This window comes from Falco punctatus (genome assembly GCF_963210335.1).
Source record: "Falco punctatus genome assembly, chromosome: 1".
NCBI classification, from domain to species: domain Eukaryota; kingdom Metazoa; phylum Chordata; class Aves; order Falconiformes; family Falconidae; genus Falco; species Falco punctatus.
The window spans coordinates 127,289,122-127,313,835 of record NC_137580.1 but is presented as its reverse complement, the minus strand read 5'-3'; the positions used below and the strand labels follow the sequence as shown (position 1 = coordinate 127,313,835).

The following is a 24,714-nucleotide window of genomic DNA, read 5'->3' as shown; positions in this document are numbered from 1 at the left end:
GCACAGCATCCTCCCTCCCACCGCCCCCCAAGCAGGACACCAGGTCCTGGACTTGCACTACTGTTTATTATAATACATATTAAGGTCACAGATATTCCAGTTCTTTGATCCCTTGGGGCGACCATGCACAGAGAGTGGTGCACAGGGCAGAAGGGCTGGTGCCTGCAGCCCCCACAGGCAGGATGGTGCAGGGTGAGGGGGGGCCATAAGGCAGCCTTGGCACACTCAGGGGCTGGGGGTCTGCCCCAATGTGAGGGGCTGAGGAGGGGGTGAGGCTGCAGCACAGTGCTGGATGGACACCCTCACTCAAGGCCAGGGCTGGGGGCCGGGGTGAGTGTGCTGTGGGTGAGTGCCAGGTCCTCAAGCAGGTGCTGCCTGGCCCTGGCTGGGGTGAGGGTCAGCGGCACAGCTGCCAGCCTTGCCCTGGGCAAGGGCAGGCCAGGAGAGAAGGGCTCCAGCCCGCACCTGGCCAGCAGCGCAGAGTGGCCCAAAGGCTGCCACTCCTCCCTGGGGTCCGTTCTCTGTCATCATTGGTACGAGGCACAATCCCTGAAGAGCCCAGCAGCCGTTGGGCGCTGGTGAGTTTTGGCTGAGCTGAAGCAGGTGGTGTTGGGGGAGGCCAGGAAGGAAGCAGAGCGGGGATGCCAGGTTGCGCTGATCCCAGTGGAGGAGCACACAGGGCCAGAGGCACCGAGGGAGGACAGGCCCTCACAGCACTAAACCTGTGTCTCCCCCTCCTGCTTGCACGAGGGGCTGGGAGCCCGCCAGCTGCCCTGCTTCCCCCAGCGTGTGGGGGACACTGCAGCGTGGTTGCTGGCCCCCCAGCCCCATAAGCTCTGTGACCAGGCAGAGAGGCAGAAGGGCAGATCCTCTGTCCTCTGTTCCCGGAGGTGCACAAGGAACAGGGAAGAGGGAGGTAAAGACAGAACTTGTGGCCAGGAGGGCACAAGGAAGATGGCAAAAAAACCCCAAAGCAACAGTGCAGAGGGGACAAGGGGCCCAAGACTATACCAGAGGTAACAGATGCTGAGAATAGAGGTGACAGGAAAAGGGAGTCTGGGACTGCCTGGCCACAGACACTGGCAAGGCACAGGAGTGGGGATGAGGGGTAAAGGAGCAGCACTGGCCTTAGACAGTAGAGAGGGGTTCTGGGATCTCAGCAGTGACCTGTATGCTCACCCCCCTGGGGTGAAGCAGGGTCTGTCCCTCCTACTCAGGTGATCACTTTGATCCCAAAATATTTGCGCAGCTGTTCCAGGAAGACAAAGGTGAGGATGGTGTGAGGAACCAGCCGGATGGCAGCAGGAACAAAGCCCTGGAAGGGGACAGCAAGAATGGGGAGAGTCAGCGTGTGCCTAGCCCTGGGCTTCCCCATCAGGGCCAAGGGTGCCCGGCAGCCCAACCCACAGGGAGCAGCAGGAGCTTGCAAGCACCAGGGAGTGGTTCGCTGGGCATGCAGCATGGAGCTGGGGCCTTGGTGGCAGGCAGAGACTACCACGGCAGTGAGGGAGGCACTGCAGCCATTGCTGTGCACACAGATCTCAGCATCATGCATCACCCCTCTGCCCCCAAACACATCAGTGCCAGCATCACCGCTACGTAGACAGAATCTTGGTAGAAGCCTGGGTCAGATCCCACAGCCCCCAGTGCAGAAGGGGGTTGGACGCTGCCTGGGGAAGATGAGCAGACAGGCTGTAACAGGGAAAATGCCTGACTGGCAGCATCTGGAAGAAACTTCAGGCGTGAAACCCTTTTCCAGGAGCCCTACCAGCAGTGAGACTGGACACACAGGTGACTGCACCAAGCCCAGGTGCGTAGGGTGCAAAAGCTGACCAGTGTCTGCTGGTCAGTAACATCCAGCGAGTGCTGGAACACTGCTGCCTATACCTGCATTCCTGTTTGGGAGCCCAATGGGTACAAGAGGGCAGCTGCTGCAGTGCGCAGACCCAGGCTGCAAGCCCAGAAGAGGCCATGGCTCTTAATGCCCCAGGGCCAAGGCAGGGGCTGGCAGATGAAGGCTGCCAGCAGCAGAGTGTGGAAGACTCCTGCCCCAGAGCTGTTCTGGGCCTTAACCTCTGCTCCCAGCCCAGTCCAGTCTCCCCCGGCTCCACCCCATCCCACACAGCCCCAGCTAGGTACCTTGTAGAAGGCGAGGGGTCCGAGCTTGGCAGTTTCCATGGCACAGTGGGTAACACCCTGGAGTGAGAGAGACAGAGATGAGGTGGTGCTGGGAGGCAGAGGCCAGCGTGCGAAGGGAGCAGAGGTGGGCAGGATGGGCTGCTCACCCGGTACTCTCCCTGAGAGTTCATGAGGCGGGTCTTGAGCACATCCAGGGGCTGGCACAGGAAAGTGGCACATCCACCCTGGGGAGAGTCAAAGAGGGTCAAGCAGCTCTGGCTCACAGAGCAGACCCAGGTGCCAGCAACTGCCACTGTCACTGGAGAGACCCAGAGCCCTGCCTGGGACCAGCTCCAGGCTGGGAGCCCCACAGAAGCCTCTGAGCCCAGCTCTGCTTAATCAGAGCCCTAAGAAGCACCTCTGGCAGCCCCAGCCTGGGGGACCTGAGCCTGGATGCAGGCAAACCCCATCCCAGTCCTGCCTCCCCGCACCCAGCCCTGCTCACAGCGATGAAGCTGGCCAGGAAGTGAGTGAAGATGTTGTCTGACAGCAACCCAGTTGTGAGAACCAGCTGCTTGGCCTGGTCATAACAGGACAGCTGTGGAGACACAGTGTATTAGTGAAATGTCGCTACTCCTCGCCATGCCAGGAACTACCCCTGTCCTTACCCCAGGCACCTACCACCCAGCAGAGCTGTCCTACCTGCCCAACAGTGACTAGGGCCCCTCGGCTGGATGCCATCGTAGCTCCGGAGAAGAGTTTCTTTAAGCCCTCTGTGGACAGACAGATTGGGATCAGCAGAGTCCTGGGACATTACTCACACTCCCTCCTCCTGGAAGCCTCCTTCCCTGCCTGGTCTGTGTCCTGGACTCCTCACAGAACAGCAAATAAGCTGCAGGAAAGAAAAAACCTTCAGCACAGCCCTGCCTCCTCCCTGCTGCTGTTCATTCCCCTTCCCACCTGCTCCCACCCTCTTGTGCTTCACAGCAGCTCCTGCAGGCCTCTCTTTTTTTTCCCACTGGCGTATGGGCAGGCTGCCAAGCTCTGCCTGGCCCATGCCCCAGCCAGATGCACAGCCCTCGGCTCCCCTGGAGTCACGGGCCCCACGGCCACCCTTCCATCCCCTCTCCCTGCCCCAGCTGAGCAAGCACCCTCGGGCGCCCCAGCCACAGCTCCCCACTGCCAGCAACGAGGCAGCAGGCAGGCTCACCCTGCCCTGGCTGGCACAGCCTCACCTTCCCGGAGGACGCGGTACATGCCGTCCAGGGCATGAGAATAGCTGGAAGGAGCGAGAGGGGAGGATGTCAGGGTCGGAGGCTCCCCAGCACACCGGCAGCTCCGAGCAGGCAGCGGCAGCTCCCGGGGCTGCGGCCTGGACCCCGGCCCCGCCGCCCCCGTGCACGGGGCTGTGCTGCCGGTGCGGTGCTGCCCCCCCGCGGCCACACGGACCCCCGGGGAACCCGGACCCCCTGCTCTGCCGCGGCCACACGGACCCCGGGACCCCAGACCCCTCCCCGACCTGCTGCCCCGGCCCCCTGAGAACCCCCACCCCTCCCGACCTCCCTCTGCTGCCCTGGCCCTCCCGGGAGCCCTGGCCCCTGACTGCACTGCCCCAGGCCCCCGCTCCACTGTCCTGACCGCCCACCCCAGGAGCCCAGGCCCCCCACCCCACTGTCCTGGCCTTCCCAGGAACCTGAGCCCCCCAGTCTACTGTCCTGGACCCCACTCACTTGCGGCGCAGTGAGGGCGGCTGCTTCATGTCGTTCTGCATCCTGGAAGGCAGAGCACCACGGGCTGAGGCAGAGGTCAGTGCCCTGCTGCCCCCCTCAGCCCCAGGGACCTGGGGCAGGGCTGCCCCTGCTCGGGGCAGTGGCCAGAGGCCCAGCAGATGGATTGTGTTGCCTGTTTGCAAAGGGACCAGAAAGCTGCCTCCAGACCCATGCCCCCCGCGAGGGCCATGCAGCGGCTGGGGGCTGTCACACCAAATGGCAGAAAACAACTGGGTACAGAGCTCCCCACCGGGACCAGGCACTAACCAGTGGCAGCCTGTCAGGAGAGAAGTCTGGAGCCTGAGGAGCACCCCACCATCCCCACCGCTACCACCTGCCAGCCACAAGCCTTCTTTCACCAGCAGCACCCAGAACTGACCTGACATTCACCATGTCTGCTGGGGTCCCCACGAACCCGCCGGTGAAACCTGGGGGCAAAGAAGACCTGGGGTCAGGGGGCTCCTCCAGCCCAAATGAGCCTGGGGCTGAGGGACCCTCTCCCTCACTCACCTCCCACTGCACCCAGCAGCACTTTCTGGTAGAAGGGGGGAGGGCCCTGGCTGCCCTGGCCCAAGTGGTCCCTCGCGGTCTCGTAGATGGCAAAGCGAGTCAAGGAATACGTCATCTGGAGGAGGGAGAATGAGCTGCTGTGTCCCGCTGGGCACCAGTCCCTGTGGCTCAGGGCAGCCTGTCAGCTCCAGCCCAGCTGCCAGACAGTGAGGGCAGTGCTGCACAGCAGGAGCTCCACGCTGGCCCTGGGGGACCAGAGACTGTCAGGGCATGGTGGCACTCACCTGCCGGCACAGTGAGGCACTGAGCCCGTTGTAGAGAGCCAGGAAGCCGTCGGTGCGGATCACACGCACTGCCATCCCCATCATCCGCATCTTCACCTCCTGCTGGGTCTGCAGGTGGACCTGGGGCAGAGTCCAGCAGCATCAGCACACCAGCCCAGTGCTGGGGCTGGGTAGAAATGGGACAACACAGGGCAGCAGAGCAGCGATGGCTGCTCGAGTGCTCATCAGGATAACTTGTCAGCACTCGCACAGGAGATTCTGTGCAAACAGCAATAGCTCCAGGCTCTCCACGCCTAAGCAGTACTTGGGAACTGGCCCAGCCCAGCACCAGAGGGGTGGAGGCTGGCAGGAGAAGGGGCAGTGCTGTGGAACCTGCCCTCAGTCCCTCCCAGGCGCTTGCCCGCCTCAGTGGCCTCAGCAGCACACCCCACGATGAAGTGGTAGCCCCGGGCCACATCGGGGCAGGGAGGATCCAGAAGCACGTGAGCAAGCAAGCAGCTAGTGTGGGTTTGCTTGATGGGACCACAACAGGATGAGTTAATTCAGGACCTCTTGATGGCCTACAACCTTGTCATGTGAAATGGCAGGCCTCTAGAAGCAACTTCCCCTCCTCCCAAGCCACAGGAATTGCACAGGCAGGAAAACAACCCCGTAGCTCTGAAGCACTCCCTGCCACAGCCTGGGCATTCAGGTGCTCCCCTGCCCAACCCCAGCAACCCAACACTTCCCACCACCACTGGAGGAAGTGATAGTGGGACTGCGAGGGCTGTCTGGGACAGAGGAGCTGTGCTGGCTGGTGCCAGAGCATGTTCTGAGCATAACCACCTAGCCCCACACTGCGAAGATCACATGTGGGTCAAAGGCCCCAGGAGATAAGGAGAACAAAGGGCTGCTGGCCAGGGACCAGGCCTGGCTCCCATTAGAGAAGCCCCAGCATGGTCAGAGCGTGGGACACACAGCGGGACGCTGGGAACAGCCTCTGCCTCCTGTGCAGGGCAGCAGTGGGGGGCAGGGAAGGGGCCTGCCTTCAGCCCCAGCAGGTGGATTTGGGATGTCGGAGACCAGAGCTTGTGACATGCTGGGAGCTGGGTGAGCAGCTGCCAGGCAGTGCAGGGCAGGGGGACCAGGCAGGCAGGGCACAGCTATGCCAGAAGTGCTCTGCTGCCTGGCCACCCCAGGGCTGCAGGCAGGCGGGCAGGGGAGGAGCTGGTCAGTGCTGTGGTCACTGCTGCAGGGCAGGCAGTCCCCGTGGGCGGCCAGTGGCTGCATCCTACAGCCGGGCTGGCTGGGGCCTCCCGCCGGGGCCAAGGTCCAGAGGTACAGCAAAGCGCCCTTGGCCCCCTGCCCTGCCAGACCCCGAGGCCCCTTGTGCTTCCCCATGCCTGGCACCAGTCCCCACTGTGGGGGAGCTCTGGGCCAAAGGCAGGTCTGTGTTCAATACTCAGGTGCAAACCCTCGGGCAAAACCAGATGACTGGCCTGGGCTCAAAGCCACCGAGCACATGGGGGCTACACATCCACAGGGGACAGTGCATGGGGACACTGCCCCAAAGTCAAACCCATCACACTGGCTTGGAGACAGAGGCAGACCTAGCGGCATGTGCCAGCCTAATTCCCCTTCTTAGTGCCTTGCCAGGCCGTGCTACACAAGCCCCCACGGGCTGCCAGCCACCTCCGCTGGGCAGCCGGGCACGGCAACACGCCGAGCACCGGGACGCGGCGTCCCCCCCGTGCCAGCGCCGGCTCCTCTGCTGGGCCCGCGCCCAGCGCGGCTTCCCCTCCCTCGGTGCCGTGCGGTGGGCAGAGGTGCCTGTCCCGAGCCCGTCCCGCAGGCAGGGCAGGCCCCGGCCCGGGCTCGCTCCCCCCGCAGCCCGCCCGGCCGCCCCGCCCCTTGTGCCCGGCTGCGCACGGCGCCCGTGGTGCGGGAGCAGGATGCCGGGCCGCCCGCCGCGCCCCGCCGGCACCTTGGCCGGAGGACACGGATCCAGCGGGCCCGCGTCCAGCGCCGCGCAGGGCTGGCCCGGGCGTCCTCCACAGCCCCGCACCGCGCAGCTCGCGGGGCCGGCACCCCGGGCTCCCACAGCCCCGGGCCGTATCCCCTCAGCCCCACACCCGGCCCCGGGCCCCCCAGCGCCGTGCCCCGGCGCCCCAAGTCGCCTGCACACGCCCCCCCGCACCCCCCACCCCCCCAGCCCAGGGCTGCTCCTCGCGCGCTCCGGCCCCTCACAGCCACAAACCGGCCGCCCGGCAGCCGTTTCTCCACCGCCGTTCCCGCCCTCCAGAGCCACCCCCCGGCTCCTCAGAGCCGTTCCCGGCCCCCAGCCTCTCAGAGCCGCGTCCCCCCGGCCGTTCCCCTGCCCCTAGGCGAGGTTCTCCGGCTCCCCCGAGCGGATCACCCATCCACCCGGAGCCACTCCGGCCGCCCCCCCGCCCCCCCGCACCTTGAGCAGGTCCAGCGGGTGGGTGCAGCACGCAGCCCCGCACGACGCGAGGCCGCCGAAGTACCAGCGCGACACGCGCCGCTCCGCCATCGGCGCCGCTCTGCACGCGGCCCCGCCCCCCAGCCCCGCCCCGCCCCCTCCCCACTACCGGCGGGGGATCGCGGAACCGCGGCCGCCCCCGGGCTCCGAAGAGCCGGTTCCCGCTTCGCAGACGGCGGAAGACGCCTCCCCCCGCTAACGGCCGGGGCTGCCAGAGCTCCCCGGGGGGCCGACACCAGAACGCTGCTCGAGGCGGGGGCAGCGCGGCGCGGCGGGCGTCAGCAGCGCTGGTACCGGCTGCGTGCGCGGGGGCCCGGCAGCATCAGGCAGAGCTGATTCTGGAGAGATTAATCGTTTTACAGCGTGTTTTTTTTTACATTTATGAAGGTAGAGTTCATTGCGATGCCAGAACTAGGCAGCAGCCCTGCCAAACCGTACAGCATTCTTGCAGTGGATCACTGCCAGAGAGCATTCCCACCGCACAGCCAGGGGATGCCTCACACTCAGAAGCACCGGACCCCGGCTCCGGCAGCAGCCAGTGCCTGGGCAGGTGGCAGCGAGGAAGGCTGCCATTGCGCCAGTCCCTCAGTGATGAGACAGGGGCCGTCTACTCTAGAACCACAGTCCCTCCAGCTGCCTCCAGCGCTGCTTTAATCTTCTCTGCTTCCTCCTTGGAGGCATTAGCCTTGATCTCCTGCGGAAGAGACTCCACCAGCTTCTTTGCCTGTAGGAAAGACAAAGTACGAGACTTGTAAACTAGCTTTCACTAACTGGATTAACAGATTTAGAGCCATGAGCCTGACTTTTGCATAAGCAGGGAAACTCACTGACTGGTCCCAAAGCCAAGACTTTTTACTTTAACTACAGCACATCCTGCTGGAAGATGTCTAAACCCAACTGTAAGTGGGGGCCCATCCCCTTTAGTCCTGGAAGGCCTTTTTCAGCCAATGATTGCCCACCAATTCCTCCTACCACAGGCATGGTGCATCCAGATGCGCAGCCCCAGTCTGAGGAGCCTGGGACACACAGAGCCACTGCAGCAACCTGCTAAGGCAGCTACTGGCCTGCCTTGGCTCGCCTTTTTTCAGAGCGAATGTTTTGGGTTGCATATTTTTGCCAGCAGGGAGGAGAGGCTGTCTCAGGGTTTGTACACAGCTGTGCAGGAATGTGCTGCACTGGGTAAAAAAAAAAAAAAAAAAAGTTCCCATATGGACTATGCTTAACAACACAATCTTGATACTTTGACTTTTTATACAAAACTATCGATACTATGCAGTACTGCAAAATTTAAGGCAAGCTGAAAAGCTGTTGAACTGATTTAAAGGGACTTCCTGGAGTACTGCTGCAAAAAAGGGAAGGGAGCCCAGGAGGATAAACCCTGCTGCAGTCAGATGCTCTCTCTCACAACCCAGCAGCAGCAAAGCTATTTGGCTCCTTAAAAAAAAAAAACAGGGAGGTTCCTACAGTAAAAAGCTGCTGCCAGCTGTCTGCCATGTGGCACTGCAGGTATTTTAGCACCCAACAGATTGACCATTGCTGACAGAAAGAAGGTTTTGTTGTTTTAATTCACGTTGGGCTCAGTGACTATGTATCCATGGTGGCAGGAAACACTTTTTCCACTAGGGATGAGAAGGTGTAGCTGTGCTGGCAAAGCTCAGCAGGGCAGGCATGCCTTCACTCCCCAGAGCCCAGGACAGCGTCCGGAAAGGAGCTTTTCTGGCTTGCCAAGATGAGGACAGGCAACACAATCAATGTTATTCATTTAAGAACCTTGCTCACTAATGTGTAACTTCTGTTCTAAAGCAGCCACAGTCAAAGGCAGCAGCTGCTCACAACACCCAGCAGGAGGAAGAGCAGGGCCAGAGCCAAGCTGGACCCACGCAGGAACATCCACTGGGCAGAGAGGCAACGCACTTCCAACCCCAGCTGGACCGTATGGGAATGAAGATGCGAGGCAAGTATCTATTGGGCCAGCTCTGAACAAGTGTCCAGAGGTGCAAATGGACTCGAGTCCAGCTTGTGCTGACAACACGCCTGTCTCATCAAGCGGTCGTTTCTGCAGGACTAACCTGTTTGAGTCACATCAGCACCCAACGTCCCAAGATTTTACTAGCAATGCCTTTTTGCAAATCATTTACAGCCCTACAGGACAAGAACAGATTCCCTGCAGATCTCATTAAAATCACCTCAGTTGGATAGCAATAAAATTTATAATAAAAACATTATCACCTACATTTTGAATACAACCCCTGTAGACAAAACCAACTGTCAGGAGCAGTTTTGCGTGTCTGTGTGTGTGTATTTTAACAACAAAATATCAGGTCAGGTAAGTCACACTTGACAAAGTTTATCCGCAATAACCTGCATCTACCAACCTTTTAACTGCATCAGAACTGTAGCCAGCTTGTCTGACAGGTTCCACATGCTAAGCCAAGTTGATTTAGTATTAGTTCTGCAGACAGCTTTTAATTACCTGATCGTGTCCGCTACAGGGTTTTGGTATTTTAATGTTTGCTTGGGACTGATAACGGATCAACAACTGTGAGACTAACCAAACTGACAGTTAGTTATCCCAGCAGGCCAACGAAACTCATGTCTCTGCTACCAGAGTTTCTCTGTTACCGAACTGTCTGCTTTGCAATATATCAATACAAATGTGTCAGAAGATTTTCTGCAATTCCTTCTGATATCCCAGGCTTCAAATAAGAGCAGATCTACAATGCTCAACATTTCTTCCTTGCAACTACATAAACAGACAGCTACTATTATCCCCAAGATATGAAAGCATCACCCGAGGAGAACCAAAGTGTGTTGAATACTTCCGCAGTAGCAGCTCTATCACCCATTCTTTGTTCTAAACCTATATCATGGTTCAAGGGCATGAGCTCAGATGCTGCACAAAACTGTGAAAGGCCCGTCTCATCCGAGGAAAAAGAGGCATCACCTACAAAAAAAGAGCTCTGAAAAAGACTGGAAGTGTGGATTGCAAGACATGTGAATTGCAGTAAATCATCTAAATTCAGAAACGTATTGGCCTTCAAAAAGCCAAGGAGAAGGCAAGCCAAATCTGTCTGTAGCAAGGAATCCTGGCTACTCCCAAATTCTACAAGAACACTCACAGAAGCTCCTGAGTTTGGAGATGCTGAAGCTGGCTGGCACAGGGCACTTTGAGGTCATTGCCTCCTTCACCACTTCTGCTAGGGGCTCACTTGGTGGCCATGCAGCAGAGCAGGGAGGGAACAGCAGTCTCTCAAAAAACCAGGCAAACAGATGTGACCGATCCCTGCTCTACACCTCATCCACATCTTTGCACTGAGGCGTGTGCACTGGCAGACTGTTCTAAACGCAGAAATCCAGGCTTCCTTTCAAACAGAGAATTGAGGCTGCTGCTTGCTACACGCTTCGGGACCCATCTGGGCCTGGGGGCGATGCAGTAGGGTGGCCAGAGCCTCGGGCAGCCCACTCCTCACCTGCACCAGGTTCACTCCTGGCACGAAGTTCTTCACCTCCTTGATCAGCTTCACCTTGTCAGCAGGCTTCAGCTCTGTCAGCCGGACAGTGAAATGTGTTTTCTCTTTCTTGAGCGGGACATCTTCCTCCTCCTGGAAGCAGCCAGAACTCGGTGAAAGTCCAACAGCCCTCCCCGCCCCCCCCCCGCGCGTGGGGACCCACCAGGCCGACTCGGAGCCCCTGGAGCCCAACCCCCGACCCCGCCCGGTACCTGCGGAGCTGCTTGGGCGCGCTGGAAAGGAGCAGCAGCAGCCGCCGCCGGCATCACCCCCACGTCCGAGATCTTCAGTGTCTCCTGCGGGAAGAGCAGCGGCACCGGCGGCCAGTGAGGCGGCGCACGCGGGCCGGGCCAGGCCGGTATGAAGCGGGCCGGGCCACCCACCTTGAGGAGCGCGTTGAGGTCGGCCACCTCCAGCAGCGTCAGCCCCGCGATGTCCTGCACCAGCTGCCGCACCTTGGGCGAGTACTCCTTGGTGGCCGTGTCCAGCGGCGCCTCGGCCAGCACCTCCGAGCGCCGTGCGCGGCCCGTGCCCAGCGCCCGCAGGCCGGCGGCGGGTGGCCGGGCCGCGGCCCAGCGCAAGGCGGGCGACAGGCGGCGGGGCAGGCGCGGCGGCAGCGCGCGGGCGGCGGGCAGCATGGCGGCCGCAGAGGACACGGCGGCGCTCTGCCCCGCGCTCGATGGTCCCGGCGGCCCCCGCGCCGCGTCGGGCCGCTCTAGGCCGCAGCGTCGCGCCTCCATGGTGCGCGAGGCGGCGAGCAGACGGCGCTCTAGCCGCCAGGTCCGCCAGGACTCTTTCGCCCCGCCAGGCCGCGACCCTCGCGCCCCCAGCACACCAGGCCGCAGCTCGTTCCCAACACTTTATTATCGCCGTTCGCGCTCGGACTGCCCCGTGCGGAGCGAGGAGGGAGCGGCCGTGCCGCGGGGACAGGGCCCGGGCCCGGGGAGATGGCGCTGGCGGGGAGGGGGCTCAGCTGGGGCGGGGGGGGGGGGGGCGAAGCGGGGCTCTGGAGCACAGCCCCACCGGGCCCGCGGCAAGGGGGCCGCAGGCCGCACTACCCCCTGGCTCCTCCTGGCACGGGGGTCCGCGGGCTGGCAGGGCAGGGCGGGCAGGGCCAGGGGGCAGCCCCAGGCCGCCGTGCCGGAGAGCTGCTCCGCTGCGGCCTCCCTGGCCCGGAGCCGGCGGCTGGAGCCCCCCCGGCCCGGGGGAGCTGCGCAGGGCGCGGGGCGGGGAGGGCAGGGTGAGCGGCTGGGGTACAGAAGTGTTCGGCGTTAAGAGTAGTGTTACACGGGACACCCACCCTCCGCACCCTGCGGCGGGGATCAGTCAAACGAGATAAGCTGTGCCTCTCCGCTGCCCGGCGGCTGCTGCACAGGGGCGGCCACCGGCGGGGGCTGTTGCTGCGGGGGGGCCCCTCCAGCAGGTGCCATCTGGAACAGATAAAGTGGCTTCATCAGCGGACCTGCCGCCCCGGGGCCCCAACCCTGCCGGGGCTGGTGGCACTCACCTGTTGGTAGAGGGGCTGCTGCCCGGGCAGGTAGGACTGCTGGGCTGGCAGGCTGCTCAGTGTGGCTTCCTGCGCCGGCAGGGCAGACAGGAGGCTCTGCAGGAGCGAGGGGGTGGCCGTCAGAGGGGCTGGGGGATGTGGGGCAGCCACAGGGCAGAGGTGGAGGCCCACAGCCTTCAGCCTGCCTCCACAGGATCGCAGAATGGTCAGGGTGGGAAGGGACCACTGGAGATCACCCATTCCAACCCCTGGCTAAAGCAGGTTCACCCACAGCAGGTTGCAGTGTTGCATCCAGGCAGGTTTTGAATGCCTCCAGAGAAGGAGACTCTTCCCCACCCCTGGCAGTGCACGCCTTGAAAGGCTCCACGGGCTGAAGACCGCTCGCACCTCATCCCCCCCAGCACCCAAGAAGGGGCCTGTGTAGCAGGGGGTGCTCACCTGCATGCCATAGGGCTGGTAGCCCATGGAGACTGACTGGCTGCCCATGTAGCCCATAGCACCCGACTGGGGGGCCTGAGAGATGGCTGGGATGCTCTGCGACTGCGAGGCTGCGCTCTGGGGAGGAGAGGCCAGTGAGAGGTGGTGCAGGCAGTGATGGTTTGTCTCAAACCAATGCCCCAGCACCACTCTCCCCACTCCACTGGAACCAGGGTGTCTTCCTCCCTCTGCACCACGGGAAGCCCTGAACTGGCTCTGGCTCTGGCCCCAGCCCCAACCCACTCCCACAACGAGAGCAGCAGCAGAGCCAGAGATCTGGGACCACCCAGCCCTTTCTCCCTCCCGCTCAGAAATTCCATTGCCGAGATGGAGCGAGTTGCACCAAGCCCTGCAGAACGCCACAGCCAGCCACGAGCTGCTCTGCCCTCGCTTGCCTGGTAGCCCTGTGTTGGAGTTGGCTGGTAGGATGAGTACGCCGGGGTGGTGGTGGGCACCGCCTGCCCCTGCTGAGCCGCCTGCCCACTGCCTGTTCCCGGCTGGTACATGTAAGCGTTCACCATGCTGGGATCTGGGGTGGAGAGGTCAGAGATAGAAGCAACCACCTTGCCCTCAGCTCCCACCCACGTGGGAGCAACTGGGTGACGTACCTGTTCCCGTGACGGGCATTGCGGTGTATGGCCCCGTGCCCCCTTGTGCTGCCTGGTTCATATATACACTGTGCATGGGAGAGCCCTCCACGGAGCCAGCCGGGCTGAAGGTGCCAGGGAAGCTGGTGGGCCCGGAGGGCTGGTAGATCACCCCACTGGCTGCGGGCATGGCCTGGAGCTGTTGAGGGAAGAAAAGCAAGCTTTAGGCCACATCCCCTGGGACCTGGCAGGATGGTCTCTGGCCCAGCAGCCGCACCTGGGCATAAGGCAGTGAAAAAGCTGGCATCTGGGCTCTCATCTGGATGGTCTGCTTCTGCTGTTCCAGGCGCATCTGCCTCTCCTTCTCCTGCTCCTGGAGTCGCTGGATGGCCAGCTGACGCTGCATCTCCAGGTACTCCTGTGGGAAGAGGGCCATGACAACTAGAAGCCAGGACACCACAGCATCCGCTCCTGCCAGGGCAGCTGCCCTTGCCAGTCCTGGGCTGGCCCAAGGTGCAGGCAGGCCTGCTGGCTGACGTGGACCCAGATACCCTGGAAATGCTTCCCTGCCTCACCTGCTTCTTCTGCCTCATGATCTCCAGCTTCTGGGCCAGCTGGATCTGGCGCTGGCGCTCTGCCTCCTCTGCTGCACGACGCAGCTTCTCCTGATGCTCCTCCCGCAGCGCGTTCAGAGCCCCACGTGCATCCCGGATCTGAGCCAGTTTGTCCTGCAGGCCTTCGTAGTACACTGGGGAGGGAAAAGCCAGTCTCAGGGACCCTCTCAGGCCACAGCAGTCGGACCACCTCTCCCTGCACACTGGCTTCTCTCCAGAGAGACCGTGTCACGGGAATGCCAAACCCTGGCCCTGGGGAAAGCCCTGGCAGTCAACCGCTCCTCCCCACGCCCACAGCTGGGCAGCTCCCACATACGCCTGCGCTCATCCAGCTGGTTGAGCAGCTCCAGCAGCTGGGGGTGCATGTTGTTGATGGACTGGAAGAGGGACAATACAGCAGAGTCATTGGTGATGCTGCGGCCCCGCATGTGGTTGCTCTTCATGCGGTTGACAAACGTGGTGACTGCATTCTGCAGTGCCTTCAGGAACTGCTCGTGGTTCTCCTCAGACTCGCCGTTCTGGTACTGCTGCTGGAAGGACAGGGAAACCAGTCAGCCTCAACTCTCCCATGCTGTGAGCCACCAGCAAGCCTGCAGAACTGCGTGTCAGGGCCAAGGGAAGCATTTGTGCACTTCTCACCCCTCAGAAGCTGCCATAGTGCCAGGCCCCCTCTTACCTCAACAACACCAAGTGGGGCAGGGTGGGCTTCCCCAGGCTGAGCGGCTGGCTCTGTGAGGGACAGAGGTGCTGATGGGGTGGGGCTCTTGCGAACTTCCTCTTGTTTCTTCTCCCAGTAGTTGCGGTTCAGGTACCGAGCCAGCTGCCAGAAAGAGCAGGAAGATGAGCATCACAGCCCCGTGGGGAGTGAGCCTGTGCCATGGACTAGTAAGGCCTGAATCCTTACCTCTGGGTCAATGTCCTCAGCCAAGGGAGCAGAGGAATTCTGGAAAAAGACAAACAGGGAAATCTGGTTCAGAGAAACCAGAGACCCACAGCTCGCACACAGACGTGATGCTCAGACCTGGTTACACACAACCACCAGTGCCGAGCATCAGCAAGAGCCTGAAAGGGGACAGCCCTCTCCTTCAGCCAAACACATGCTGCAGCTACTGGAAGCAGCAGAGGTACCTAAATGCCAGCTGAGTACAGACCTTCTTGCTGAAAACGCAGCAGTGCTGTGAAAGAGCAAGGGATTGAACGAGACAAATCTCTCAGAACAGGGATTAAATCTGACGCGGAAGACTCAGGCTAGAAAACTGGCCTGTGTCCAGCCACTTCGTGTTCAGGGGCTCCCATGAACGTACCACAGATGGGGAATAGAGCGTGCTGACTGGGGGAGCTGATGACGTGACAGGTGTGGGCTCAGCCTTCGGGTACATGGAGTAGGTAGTTTTCTGCCTCTGCAAGAGGAAAAAAACAGTCAACTCAGGGACTGTCCAGACCCCTCTAAATCACCCAGTCAGCAACAGCCTGGGTGGATGAGGTTCCTAGCGACGGCCAGGCATGGCCGGCAGACCCAGCCTCACACTTTGTGTGGTTCCCGCAGGCCAGCATGCCCAGGGCTTGCAGCTTGGGCACAGCCTGCTTCCAAGATCCGCAACTGCAACGCAGCATGTGCCTGGCTCCACTTCCACCCTCTCATTCCACAGGCCCTGCAACTTGCTCACATCAGGGCAGGCCTAGAGATCTGTTACTGCAGAGCAAGGAGATGCCCAGCACATCTGGGCTGTACGGCAACAACCATTCCCAGATGCCAAGCAGGGCACAAACCATTCTCTCCTTCTCCTCAGCCTCTGACTGAGACAAGGCAATAGCTAGTTGGAGCTCTTCCTCCTCCTGCAGAGCTGTCTCATCACGCTTTGGGGGAAGCTGCAAGTGGAATGATGATGAGGTGGTCAGTAAAGGGATTAACAAGCTGGTCAGGATCACTGGATCACCTACAGGGCAGCCACTCACCTGGGACTGCTGAGAGAGGGGGCTGGTCAGGTACTCAGGGGGCAGTTCAGAGGTGGCAGCAGCTTTACCCTCAGCTTTCCTGTAGTCAGAAAGAGGTGACAGTGCAGATTGAATGCTCCTTCCTCCGCACTGGAGCCCCAGCTCTGCACAACACTACAGCTGTAAACCCCATTCCCAGGAAGAAAGGGAACCCAGCTCAGCCTGCGCAGCTTGGGAAACCCTAGCTCAGGTCTGCAGAAAGGTGGCTCCACACCAAGCTTCTCCCCTCACAGTCCCAGCTGCTGGAGGCAAAGAAACACACCACAAAGGGTACTGACTTGTTGAGATGCTCGTAACAGGGCTCGCACACTCTCACTTCCTTCTCAATCCCAAACTTGGGGATGGTGGAATACTTGGAGGAGCACTTGCCACAGAATATCTGCCCACAGGCCCTGCAATGATGCTGCAAAGGATGGGAGACATCAGTGCGGTAGCAAGACACTTCTTCACCATTAGACAGCATCTCTCAGACACTCCTGATGTTTCCCTGCCAGTGGCCAGGGAACGCAGCCCAGCACCAACACACTTCCATGCAGGCTCAGCGGGACGTGCAGGACCAGGGAATCCAGAGGGGCAGCAGTGGCACCCACCTTCCGTGTCACAACGCCAAACTGCACTCGACATCTGTGACACTCCTCAGCATCGACCCAGTCTGGAGCCTGTCAGGGTTAAGGAAAACTGCATAAGAAGGGGAAAAGATGACTCAAGGAGAGTCTCCACAGAGCCTTTCAGGAGCTCCTACAGCTAACCAAGGTATTCTTATGAATGGGGGAGACTGGAAGCATTTGCAGCTCAACAGGAACTATGAATTTCCACAAGTTATTTCCACTCACATTCCTAGAGACTGTGACGCTTTCCTAGTCAGCAAGAGATTTTCTAGGAACATATCTGCACAGCAATCACTTTAGCAATGCCCTGCTGCCATGTTCAGACTGCCATGCTGGGGGAAGGCCACCAAAGTAGGGTAAGATGTCTCTTACAGATACACAGAGAGAACTCCCTGTCCCGGTCAGTTCTCCCCCTCCATGTGGTAGTTTTAGGTTAACTTGCTGTGCACCACCCCAAAACTGCCCACATGACAGCTGGGAGCAGTATGTACCCAGTAAGGCCACTAATCTGCATGAAATGGAAGAATGCAAGAATGGAAGGCTCAGTAGGAAGGGGACAGGAGATGGAAGGTCTGTCCTGCAGTGCTGACTCCCTCCCCACTACCAGAGCTCACCCTTTCAGCAGCGAACATGGCATCGCTCTCTTTGAATTCCGGGAACACGTGACCTGTGGGAGAAGTGACAGTGTCCTGTGTGAAAGGGCTCCTCCGGCACCAGAAGGCCATGGTGCCTACAGTCTCATGCCACAGGTCTCAGCCACACTCATATCCAGCTCAGCTCACCTACCCTGACCATTATCTTACTCTGACATAACTAGCAACAATCTTCCTGCTGCAGGAGGCCAGAGGCCAGTGCTCACACAGTCTGGCTCTCAGCCACGCTCTCAAATCACAGAATGGTTGGGGTTGGAAGGGACCTCTGGAGATCATCTAGTCCAAGCCCCCCTGCTAAAGCAGGTTCACCTACAGCAGGTTGCACAGAATTGCATCCAGTTGGGTTTTGAATGCCTCCAGAGCAGGAGACTCCACGACTTCTCTGGGCAGCCTGTTCCAGTGCTCTGTGTCACCCTCAAAGAAAAGAAGTGTTTCCTTACATTCAGATGGAACTTCCTGTGCTGCAGGTTGTGCCCTTTGCCCCTGGTCCTGTCGCTGGGCACCACTGCAAAGAGCTTGGCCCCATCCTCTTGACACTTGCCCTTAAGATATTTGTATAAAGTGACAAGATCCCCTCTCAGTCTTCTGCAGGCTAAACAGGCCCAGCTCCCGCAGCCTTTCCTCATGAGGGAGGTTCTCCAGTCCCCTCACCATCTTCATGGCCCTAATGGGGACATGCCCCATTGATTTCCCTTATACACCTGTAAGGGACATCAGGGCCCCTTGGATAAGGCTTATTTCTCAAGACCTTGAGCTGATGATGGGGGAAGAAAAGGCCGCTGCGTGGACAGGCAGGGCTCTGAGGCCCATCCCCTATGAACAGCAAGAGCGTGGCAACACCAGCTCGGTGGGTGATGGAGACCTCCAGGCTTTCCCACTGCCCGTGGAGGTTCTGGTGCAGAGAAAAGCAGAGACAGCGCTGCCATCCCAGGACAAGAGAGAAAGTGCCATGCTGACACTGTCAGAAAGCAGGAGCATGGACCCATCCCGGGAGGACTAATGAAAGGCTGGGAGGAAGGAACCACCCTGCTGTAAATTCCTTCCCAAAGGACACACTGATCTGCTGCCAGTTTCCTGAAGAACATTTGCAGCTCCTGCTTTTCAGGTCTCACTGCCAACCCTTAGCTGCTAGCAGGGCTGGAGGCCCACAGCAAGGCAGCCCCCAGTCCTGGGACAACAGGGCTGTCCTCTCTCTGCAGCAGGATTCAGTCACTCCAAGAAGTTCATTGGGTATCGGGCACCAAGAAAAAGTTCAGTATTGTAAGTCCAGATTTTGCTGATGCCAGGCAGGGTCCTGACACCCATTCCTGCTCCTGCAAGGCTCCTCCAGAGCACAGCTGCTCGGCCAATTGTCCACCCACCTTTTCCCACAGAGTCCTCACCTTCAACCTTCATTATCTGATAGGTGTCCTGCACCACCTTGTACTTGGGCTCATTGCGGAAGGCATGAGCCCAGGCCTGGATAAGGTACAGGATCTTACTGCGGACACTTGTCTCCACTTGTCTCTGTGCAGAAAGGGAGGAGAAAAAAAAAATCTGAGAAAAAAATCCCGAAACCCCAAGGATGGTGTGAATCCCCTAGAAGAGAAGCCAGAAATACCATTCAGGGGAAGAGAAACTTTAGAGCACTTGTGCAAGGTAAGAGCTGTCAGAAAGCTGCCATAAGGACAATTCACAACAAGGATGACATACTCCTTCAGCTTCCCCACTTCCGCCCTCCAGCACAAACAAGAAAACTTCCTTCAGAGCAGCATGGAGAAACTCAAAAAGGGGTGTGGTTATGATGCTTTGAGAAAACACCCACAAAGACTTGCACAGCTGCTCCCCAGGGCAAACACAAACACTGGCCTGCACAACATCTTTGTTCACCTCCTCACAAGAGTTGCTCGTTCTGCACTTGTAAAACTGTGGGACCTACAGCTATCCAGCTGGGCAGAACAGCAACAGTCTGCCTCACCCGAGGACTGACAGGGCACCACAAGCTCACAGCCGGAGGGTGTTGGTGCCAGACTGTCAACACCTCCAGCCCAGGAGTACCCAACACTACTCAGGATGTGACACAGTACAGACAGCTGGGAAGCCTGCCCTTTGGAGGCAGTGGTGGTTGTATCACAGTTCAAGGAGGTGGAGGAAACTTGGCAAGCCTGTTCAGATCCCAGCCAGCCTCCGAGAGCAACCCTGTCATCAGCTGACCAAATCATCACACGTTCACATGACTGGCTGCTCCAGAAATCCCCCAGGAAGCAGAGGAGCATTGTCAAGCTCCAATTTCAGCCAAGAGCTCAGCCCACACAGCATGACTTACTGACAGTTCCTGGAGCTCCCAAATTCTAGAAGATCTGGCAAAATCCTGCATTCCACACGTCACAACCCTGAACCTCATCAGAACTCAGACCATCTTACCAGCACTAGGCATTCACAAGCAGCAAAGTTCCATGTGTAGGAGGAGAATGGATCTGTGGCAGTTATGAAACTACCAAGGCAAACTGGAGAGAACCACAAAATCTCTGGATCTGATCTCCTCAGCGCTTGGAATAGCTGCACCTAGCCATCACATTACGACAGCACTCCTATCTGAACAGAAGATCCTGCATGGAGACTGAAGCCAGCCCTAACAGGAAGGTCACAGGAGAGAGACACCCTACTACAGTGTACAAGATGATGGGACTCGCACAGCTCGTTCACCAAATAATCTGGGTCATCTGGTTGTCTACTTCTGGCAGAAGACAGAGGCTGTAAGGAAGGAACAGCACTGCTCTAACAAGCTCTTGTCTGGGCATTGCTGTTCTGGGGCTGGGAGCTGGAGGCAGAAGTTCCCATTTCCACTTCAGTTGTGGAAGTGTCCAGAGCAAGGACTTACAGAGCTCTTACAGGTATGTTATATCAAACCTGCAAGTGATAGCTTCTGGCAACAGCTTGTCAGTGAAAACAGCCAGGTTTACATCCTGCAAAGCTCCTCAAACAATTCCACAGGCCAATGAAATAGCCGTGATAAAGGGGAAGCTTCTGCCAGTTTTTACCTGGTGCTCTACCTTCCTGTGTGTGTCTCGCTGTGCTACGGGAAGGCGATTTGCCTCACTGCTGCTTAGGTCCTTGGTAAAACTGCCAGACCATCACCTCTCTTTTTCCTTTGCTGTCTCAAGCCAAGCAAAGCGTTGCACCCAAGAGCATTTACCATGAAATGGTCTAGGCCTTTGCAGCGTATTCCTACCCCACTTCACAATACAGCCAAACGTGACCTCTGCTCTCACAACATCTTCTCTCCCTCACAGGCACTCCTTAGTTCCCTACGCTCCTTCACATCATGCAATACAGTTTGCTCTTTTCTGAAACACATTTCCCAACACCTTCCCTTCTGCTCTTTATGCAGAGGGAACGAAAGAGAGGACACAATGCATTTTCTCCTTCTGCTGCTTCTTTTCCAACCTCATTCAAAATCAGTAGTAAACCAAGATATATTTACCTTGAGTATTTCCTTCAGTTCCTCCATAGTCTGTTTATTGGCCACCTCATCATGGACTGTTTGGCCACAGTTTTTAACCACCGACTCCATGACCTACAAAGGGCAAAGGACACCGTTAGCCCACCACCTTCTTCCTTCTCTGTGGCCTGTGGTGAGTCCTAGCACACGTTACAGGTCACTGCAGCCAGCACACCAAGATGGGGGCACTATTAAAGCTCTGAGTTGCATTAGGGCAGTGTCAGTCAAGCCACAGAAGTCCACATCGCCATGCTGGAGAATAAGCTACCCTTCAACTTCATGGTGGCCTTTGCACCTCTTCTACGTGGAGACAGACCCCCAGGGACAGTATCTCAACTTCCAGCTTTGTATATTCCTAACACTGAGGTGGAATTAAAGAATGAAGACCATGGGCTGCTGATCAGTCACAAAACCTCTCTGCTAGAGCCAGGAGGAGGCAAACTCCAAGCTGCAACTCCGATGCTCCATAGGCAGGGAACACTGTGCAGACTGTGCAGCCCAGAAGGCAGGTTTATAAAAGATGGGAAGTTCCCTGGCCTGTGAGCCAGGCCCCTGCAGTGCTCACGGTTTAGGCTGACGTTACCTCCAGTGCGTAGAGTGCCACGTGGGGATTCTTATCATTGACTTTCTTCTTGATAGCGTTGACAGCATATTTTGCTCTGGGTAAGGAAAGAGAGTACACGTCCTCAGGTAATCAAGAATCCCAGGGGAGATTCCAGCTGCTGCTGAACGCCTGCCAACCCCCACCCTAACAAAAGGTAGAGTTAGCTCATGGTCTACGCGATTCCCCCAAGGCAACCCCCCCCCCAAGGGAAGAGAAGGAATGAGCGCATTCAAGCTTCAGTTTCTCTGAGGATTTCAGGCCGGAGGTAACCTGCAACTCCTGAGGTCAGGGAAGTATGTCAGCATATCTGGTGGCACCATACTGCCTTTCCAACATTTTTCTGAAAGGCAGTAACAAGATGCATGCTACTGCAGGCTGACCAGTCTGAGACTCTCATGCTTCACCTTGTGAAGCCAAGGAGGGCTGTGCTTATAGTGCATCCAACAGCCAAAGAGCACTTACTGGGTATCTCCCTGACGGATCATGTCACAGATCTGCAGGATAGATTCCCAGTCTGTCTCCAGCAGAAGCTGGCTCGTAGCCTTATCTGCAAGGAACGAAACCATTAGGCTGCTTTAGGCAGTACTGCATATCTCGGCTCTGCTCCACCGCTGCCGATGTGCTCCCGGAACAGCTCCCACAGACTCCGGCGATGCCCCAGACGCGAGCACTCGAGGATAAAAATCCCGATTTTTCGCGGAACGCGCCAGCTCTTCCCCTTCCGACACCCCAGGGCACCCGGTAATCTCGGACCCGCCGCCCCGGTTCCTGCGGGCCGCGGGCCCCGTACCGCCCGCCCGGGCAGCACTGAGCCTCGGTACCGGCCCGGACAGCGCTGCGCGCGCCGGCGACACGCAGCCCCGGGCCCGCCCGGCCGCCCAGGCTGAGGGCTGCGGCCCCCGGCCACGCCGAGAGGCAGCGTCCCCCAGCCCAGCCCCCGCCCCACCCGCCGCGCCGAGGCGAGGCCGCGGCCGGTACCGAGGAGCCGCTCGAAGGTGCCGCCGCCGCGCCCCATGGCGTCCCGCCACCGCCGTCGCCGCCGGCCTGGCCTGGCCCACCGCCCCTCCGCGGAGCGCTTCCGCTTCCGGCGCGGGGAGGGCTCCTTCCGGCGGGCCGGGCCGCGGCGGGATGGCGGCGGCGGGGAAGCCCGTGCCCACGTGCCTGCTGCTGGGGGCGGCGGGTGGCGGCAAGAGCCTCCTGGCCAGGCGGCTCCGCCATATCCAGCGGGGCAGGGGGCCCGGCGGGGCGGGGGGAGTCTGGGGGTGGGCGTCTGGCCCGAGGGGGCCCGGCGGGGCGGGGGGCCCTGGCGGGCAGCGGGCCGCGTCCCTGTCCCCTTCCCCTTCCCAGGTACCGTCGTGTCCTTAACCCGCGGCACAGCTGAGCGTCGAGGAGGCGGCTGCGGAGCTGGGCGAGCCCCCGGCCACACAGCCCACGGTAGGCAGAGCTCGGCGGGGGCCGTGAGGCAGCCGGCAGCCCCGGGGCGGCCGAAGGGCTCTGTGGCACGCCCGTACCGAGCCCCTGTCCCGGCAGGTGGGCACCAACCTGACCGACCTGCGGCTGCCGCGGAGGGTGACGGTGCGGGAGCTGGGCGGCTGCATGGGCCCCATCTGGCCCAGCTACTACGGCGAGTGCAGCGCTCTCCTGGTGAGCGGCGGCACCGGGACCCCACACCCGGGCGGCAGCTGAGGGGGGCCCCGTGGCTGCGCTGCAGCCGCCCTGTCCCGAGCCACAGCCTCGAGGGACAAACCCGGCCGGGCAGGACATGTGTGCAGGGAAAGGGGCACCCCGTGGCTGGGGTGGGGGCTGCCCCAGCTCTGCTGCAGGGAGTCGGGCCCCTCGGTTTCGCCCCGGTTGTGCGATTTCCCTCCTCTGTGCCCTGATCCGGCACAGGGCACCCTCGGGCACACCCGCACCGCTGCTCTCCCTTCTCCTCCAGTTCGTGGTTGATGCCGCTAACCCCACCCAGGTGTCATCGTCCTGCATCCAGCTGCTGTCCATCCTCTCTGCAGCACAGCTCGCCTCTGTGCCGGTGCTGGTCCTCTTCAATAAGATGTGAGGAGGGGGCTCAGCCTGGAGGGTGGGGGCATGCTGAGGGGCTGCAGTGGCTCCCGCATTGCTTCCATTGGGTGATGCCCAAGGAAGTCTGCTGCATCCTGGGGAGCAGCAGCTGGCCCCCCCAGGCTGGCTGGGCCTGTGGAGACCCCCCAAGCCGGGGGCTGGGCCAGGCAGGAGAGCCATTGCAGTAGCCTAACACAGCCCCCCCCTCCTCCCAACTGCAGTGACCTGCCCTGCTACATGTCACGGGTGGAGATGAAGTCGCTGTTCCGCATGCAGGACATCATCTCCTGGGCCACACAGCCCATCACGATATTGGAGACCAGTGCCCGTGATGGCACTGGTTTGGCTGACGTCCTGCAGTGGCTTCGGGCCACGCTTGGAGATCCCCGCTGACCCAACCCTGCCTGGTTGTCTGTGGCAGCCCAGGCAAGTCTTGTCACCAAAGGAGGTGGCCAGTGAACAGCTGCCCAATGTGGGGCTGGGCGCGGGGCCCACATGGTGTCACAGGCCGGTGGCAGATAGAAGCCCTGTGGGACTTCACAGTAAAACTTCCACAGTACTGTCCAGATTGGTGGCTGCCCTGTGCTTGGATAGAAACCCCAGCCTTTCAGGGAAGGGATGAGCAGGAGCCTTAGAGGCCAGACTGTACTGGCACCTCTAGGGACAGGGGGGGTGGTCATGGGGCTCAGGGGGGCTGTAGCAGTGCCTGGACTGGGCTAGGCAGGACTGGGGCTGGTAATGCCTCCTGGCTTGGAAGCCAAGTGCAAGTGGGGCTCCTGACAGCAGCTTTTGCCTCATCTGCCTCGTGCCAGCCAAGGCACAGCAGGGTGACCTGGGGGAAGACAGTGGGGGGCCTGGGTGGGTGTCAGGAGCTGGGGCAGGCTGTGCTGCAGGGATGCCTCGGTCAGGGACATCTCATGAAGTGCAGCACTGTGCAGCTGCTCTCTGGCAATTGCTTAGGTTTGAAGCACGGCTGGGTCCGCACAGAGAACCTGGCCCGCGCCTGCACCAACAACCCATGCCTGTCCACACCGATAGGCCACACTGGCAGCCCAGCCCGGTGCCCAGCTGGCTGGCAGCTCCTCCCCTGGCGGCACGAGTGCCAAGTCAGAGGGTTACTTGTGGCTGCCTGGGCCAGGCGCAGGCTGCAACGCAACCCTCTCTGGCTCTGTTGTGCCACAGGGGCACAAACGGCTTTCCAGGGCCAGGCCTCCTGCCAGCGTGCCGTGGTGGAAAGCAGCTCTCAGTGCTGGGGGCTGTAGCCACGGCACAATGGTGAGTGGCTCCCAGGGCCAGATGCCATGAGATGGCAGTAGTCCTCACTCCTTCGGCATGGGCTGAGCTGGGCTCTTCCCGGGGCAGCCCATCGGCAGTGTGGAGAAGCCCTAGCACACACTGCCGAGTCACCACCCCTAACAAACACTGATGATAGCATGCCAAACCTGCTTGCCCGCTTCCAGC

General features: G+C 60.0%; 4 protein-coding genes across 8 annotated transcripts; 1 reads left to right on the top strand and 3 right to left on the bottom strand.

Annotated features, from left to right (window-relative positions):
- Positions 1–47: 47 nt before the first annotated feature.
- SLC25A10 (solute carrier family 25 member 10) lies at positions 48–7,288 on the bottom strand. 2 transcript variants are annotated; one of them, XM_080373882.1, is made up of 11 exons: positions 7,122–7,277; positions 4,682–4,801; positions 4,398–4,512; positions 4,267–4,315; positions 3,849–3,890; positions 3,354–3,397; positions 2,821–2,891; positions 2,624–2,716; positions 2,286–2,363; positions 2,140–2,196; positions 48–1,315 (listed from the first exon to the last, which is right to left on the bottom strand). In XM_080373882.1, the coding sequence occupies exons 1-11, from the start codon at positions 7,209–7,211 to the stop codon at positions 1,214–1,216; spliced, it is 861 nt and encodes a 286-aa protein (XP_080230008.1). In that variant the 5' UTR covers positions 7,212–7,277; the 3' UTR covers positions 48–1,213. The 2 variants fall into 2 exon arrangements, with proteins under 2 accessions (XP_080230008.1, XP_080230009.1); XM_080373883.1 differs by lacking the exon at positions 48–1,315 and adding an exon at positions 1,325–1,670 and having other exon boundaries at positions 7,122–7,288.
- A 223-nt stretch (positions 7,289–7,511) lies between these two features.
- On the bottom strand, positions 7,512–11,424 carry MRPL12 (mitochondrial ribosomal protein L12). Its single transcript, XM_080373885.1, has 4 exons — positions 11,053–11,424; positions 10,882–10,965; positions 10,631–10,762; positions 7,512–7,884 (listed from the first exon to the last, which is right to left on the bottom strand). Exons 1-4 carry the CDS (start codon positions 11,407–11,409, stop codon positions 7,768–7,770), a joined length of 690 nt encoding a protein of 229 aa, XP_080230011.1. The 5' UTR covers positions 11,410–11,424; the 3' UTR covers positions 7,512–7,767.
- Positions 11,425–11,515: 91 nt separating this feature from the next.
- HGS (hepatocyte growth factor-regulated tyrosine kinase substrate) lies at positions 11,516–22,276 on the bottom strand. Of its 2 annotated transcripts, XM_080373842.1 has the most exons (21): positions 22,174–22,276; positions 21,658–21,742; positions 21,175–21,250; positions 20,574–20,666; positions 18,493–18,616; positions 17,072–17,124; positions 16,440–16,508; positions 16,128–16,252; positions 15,811–15,889; positions 15,625–15,723; positions 15,159–15,254; positions 14,759–14,797; positions 14,531–14,674; positions 14,171–14,384; positions 13,816–13,988; positions 13,518–13,658; positions 13,262–13,439; positions 13,049–13,182; positions 12,615–12,731; positions 12,177–12,272; positions 11,516–12,099 (listed from the first exon to the last, which is right to left on the bottom strand). In XM_080373842.1, exons 1-21 carry the CDS (start codon positions 22,208–22,210, stop codon positions 11,992–11,994), a joined length of 2,280 nt encoding a protein of 759 aa, XP_080229968.1. In that variant the 5' UTR covers positions 22,211–22,276; the 3' UTR covers positions 11,516–11,991. The 2 variants fall into 2 exon arrangements, with proteins under 2 accessions (XP_080229968.1, XP_080229967.1); XM_080373841.1 differs by having other exon boundaries at positions 14,171–14,381; positions 15,625–15,889.
- ARL16 (ARF like GTPase 16) lies at positions 22,266–23,821 on the top strand. 3 transcript variants are annotated; one of them, XM_080373889.1, is made up of 5 exons: positions 22,266–22,412; positions 22,572–22,629; positions 22,726–22,839; positions 23,081–23,247; positions 23,475–23,821. In XM_080373889.1, the coding sequence occupies exons 1-5, from the start codon at positions 22,324–22,326 to the stop codon at positions 23,644–23,646; spliced, it is 600 nt and encodes a 199-aa protein (XP_080230015.1). In that variant the 5' UTR covers positions 22,266–22,323; the 3' UTR covers positions 23,647–23,821. The 3 variants fall into 3 exon arrangements, with proteins under 3 accessions (XP_080230015.1, XP_080230017.1, XP_080230016.1); XM_080373891.1 differs by having other exon boundaries at positions 22,271–22,412; positions 23,162–23,247; XM_080373890.1 differs by having other exon boundaries at positions 22,276–22,412; positions 23,132–23,247.
- Positions 23,822–24,714: the final 893 nt, after the last annotated feature.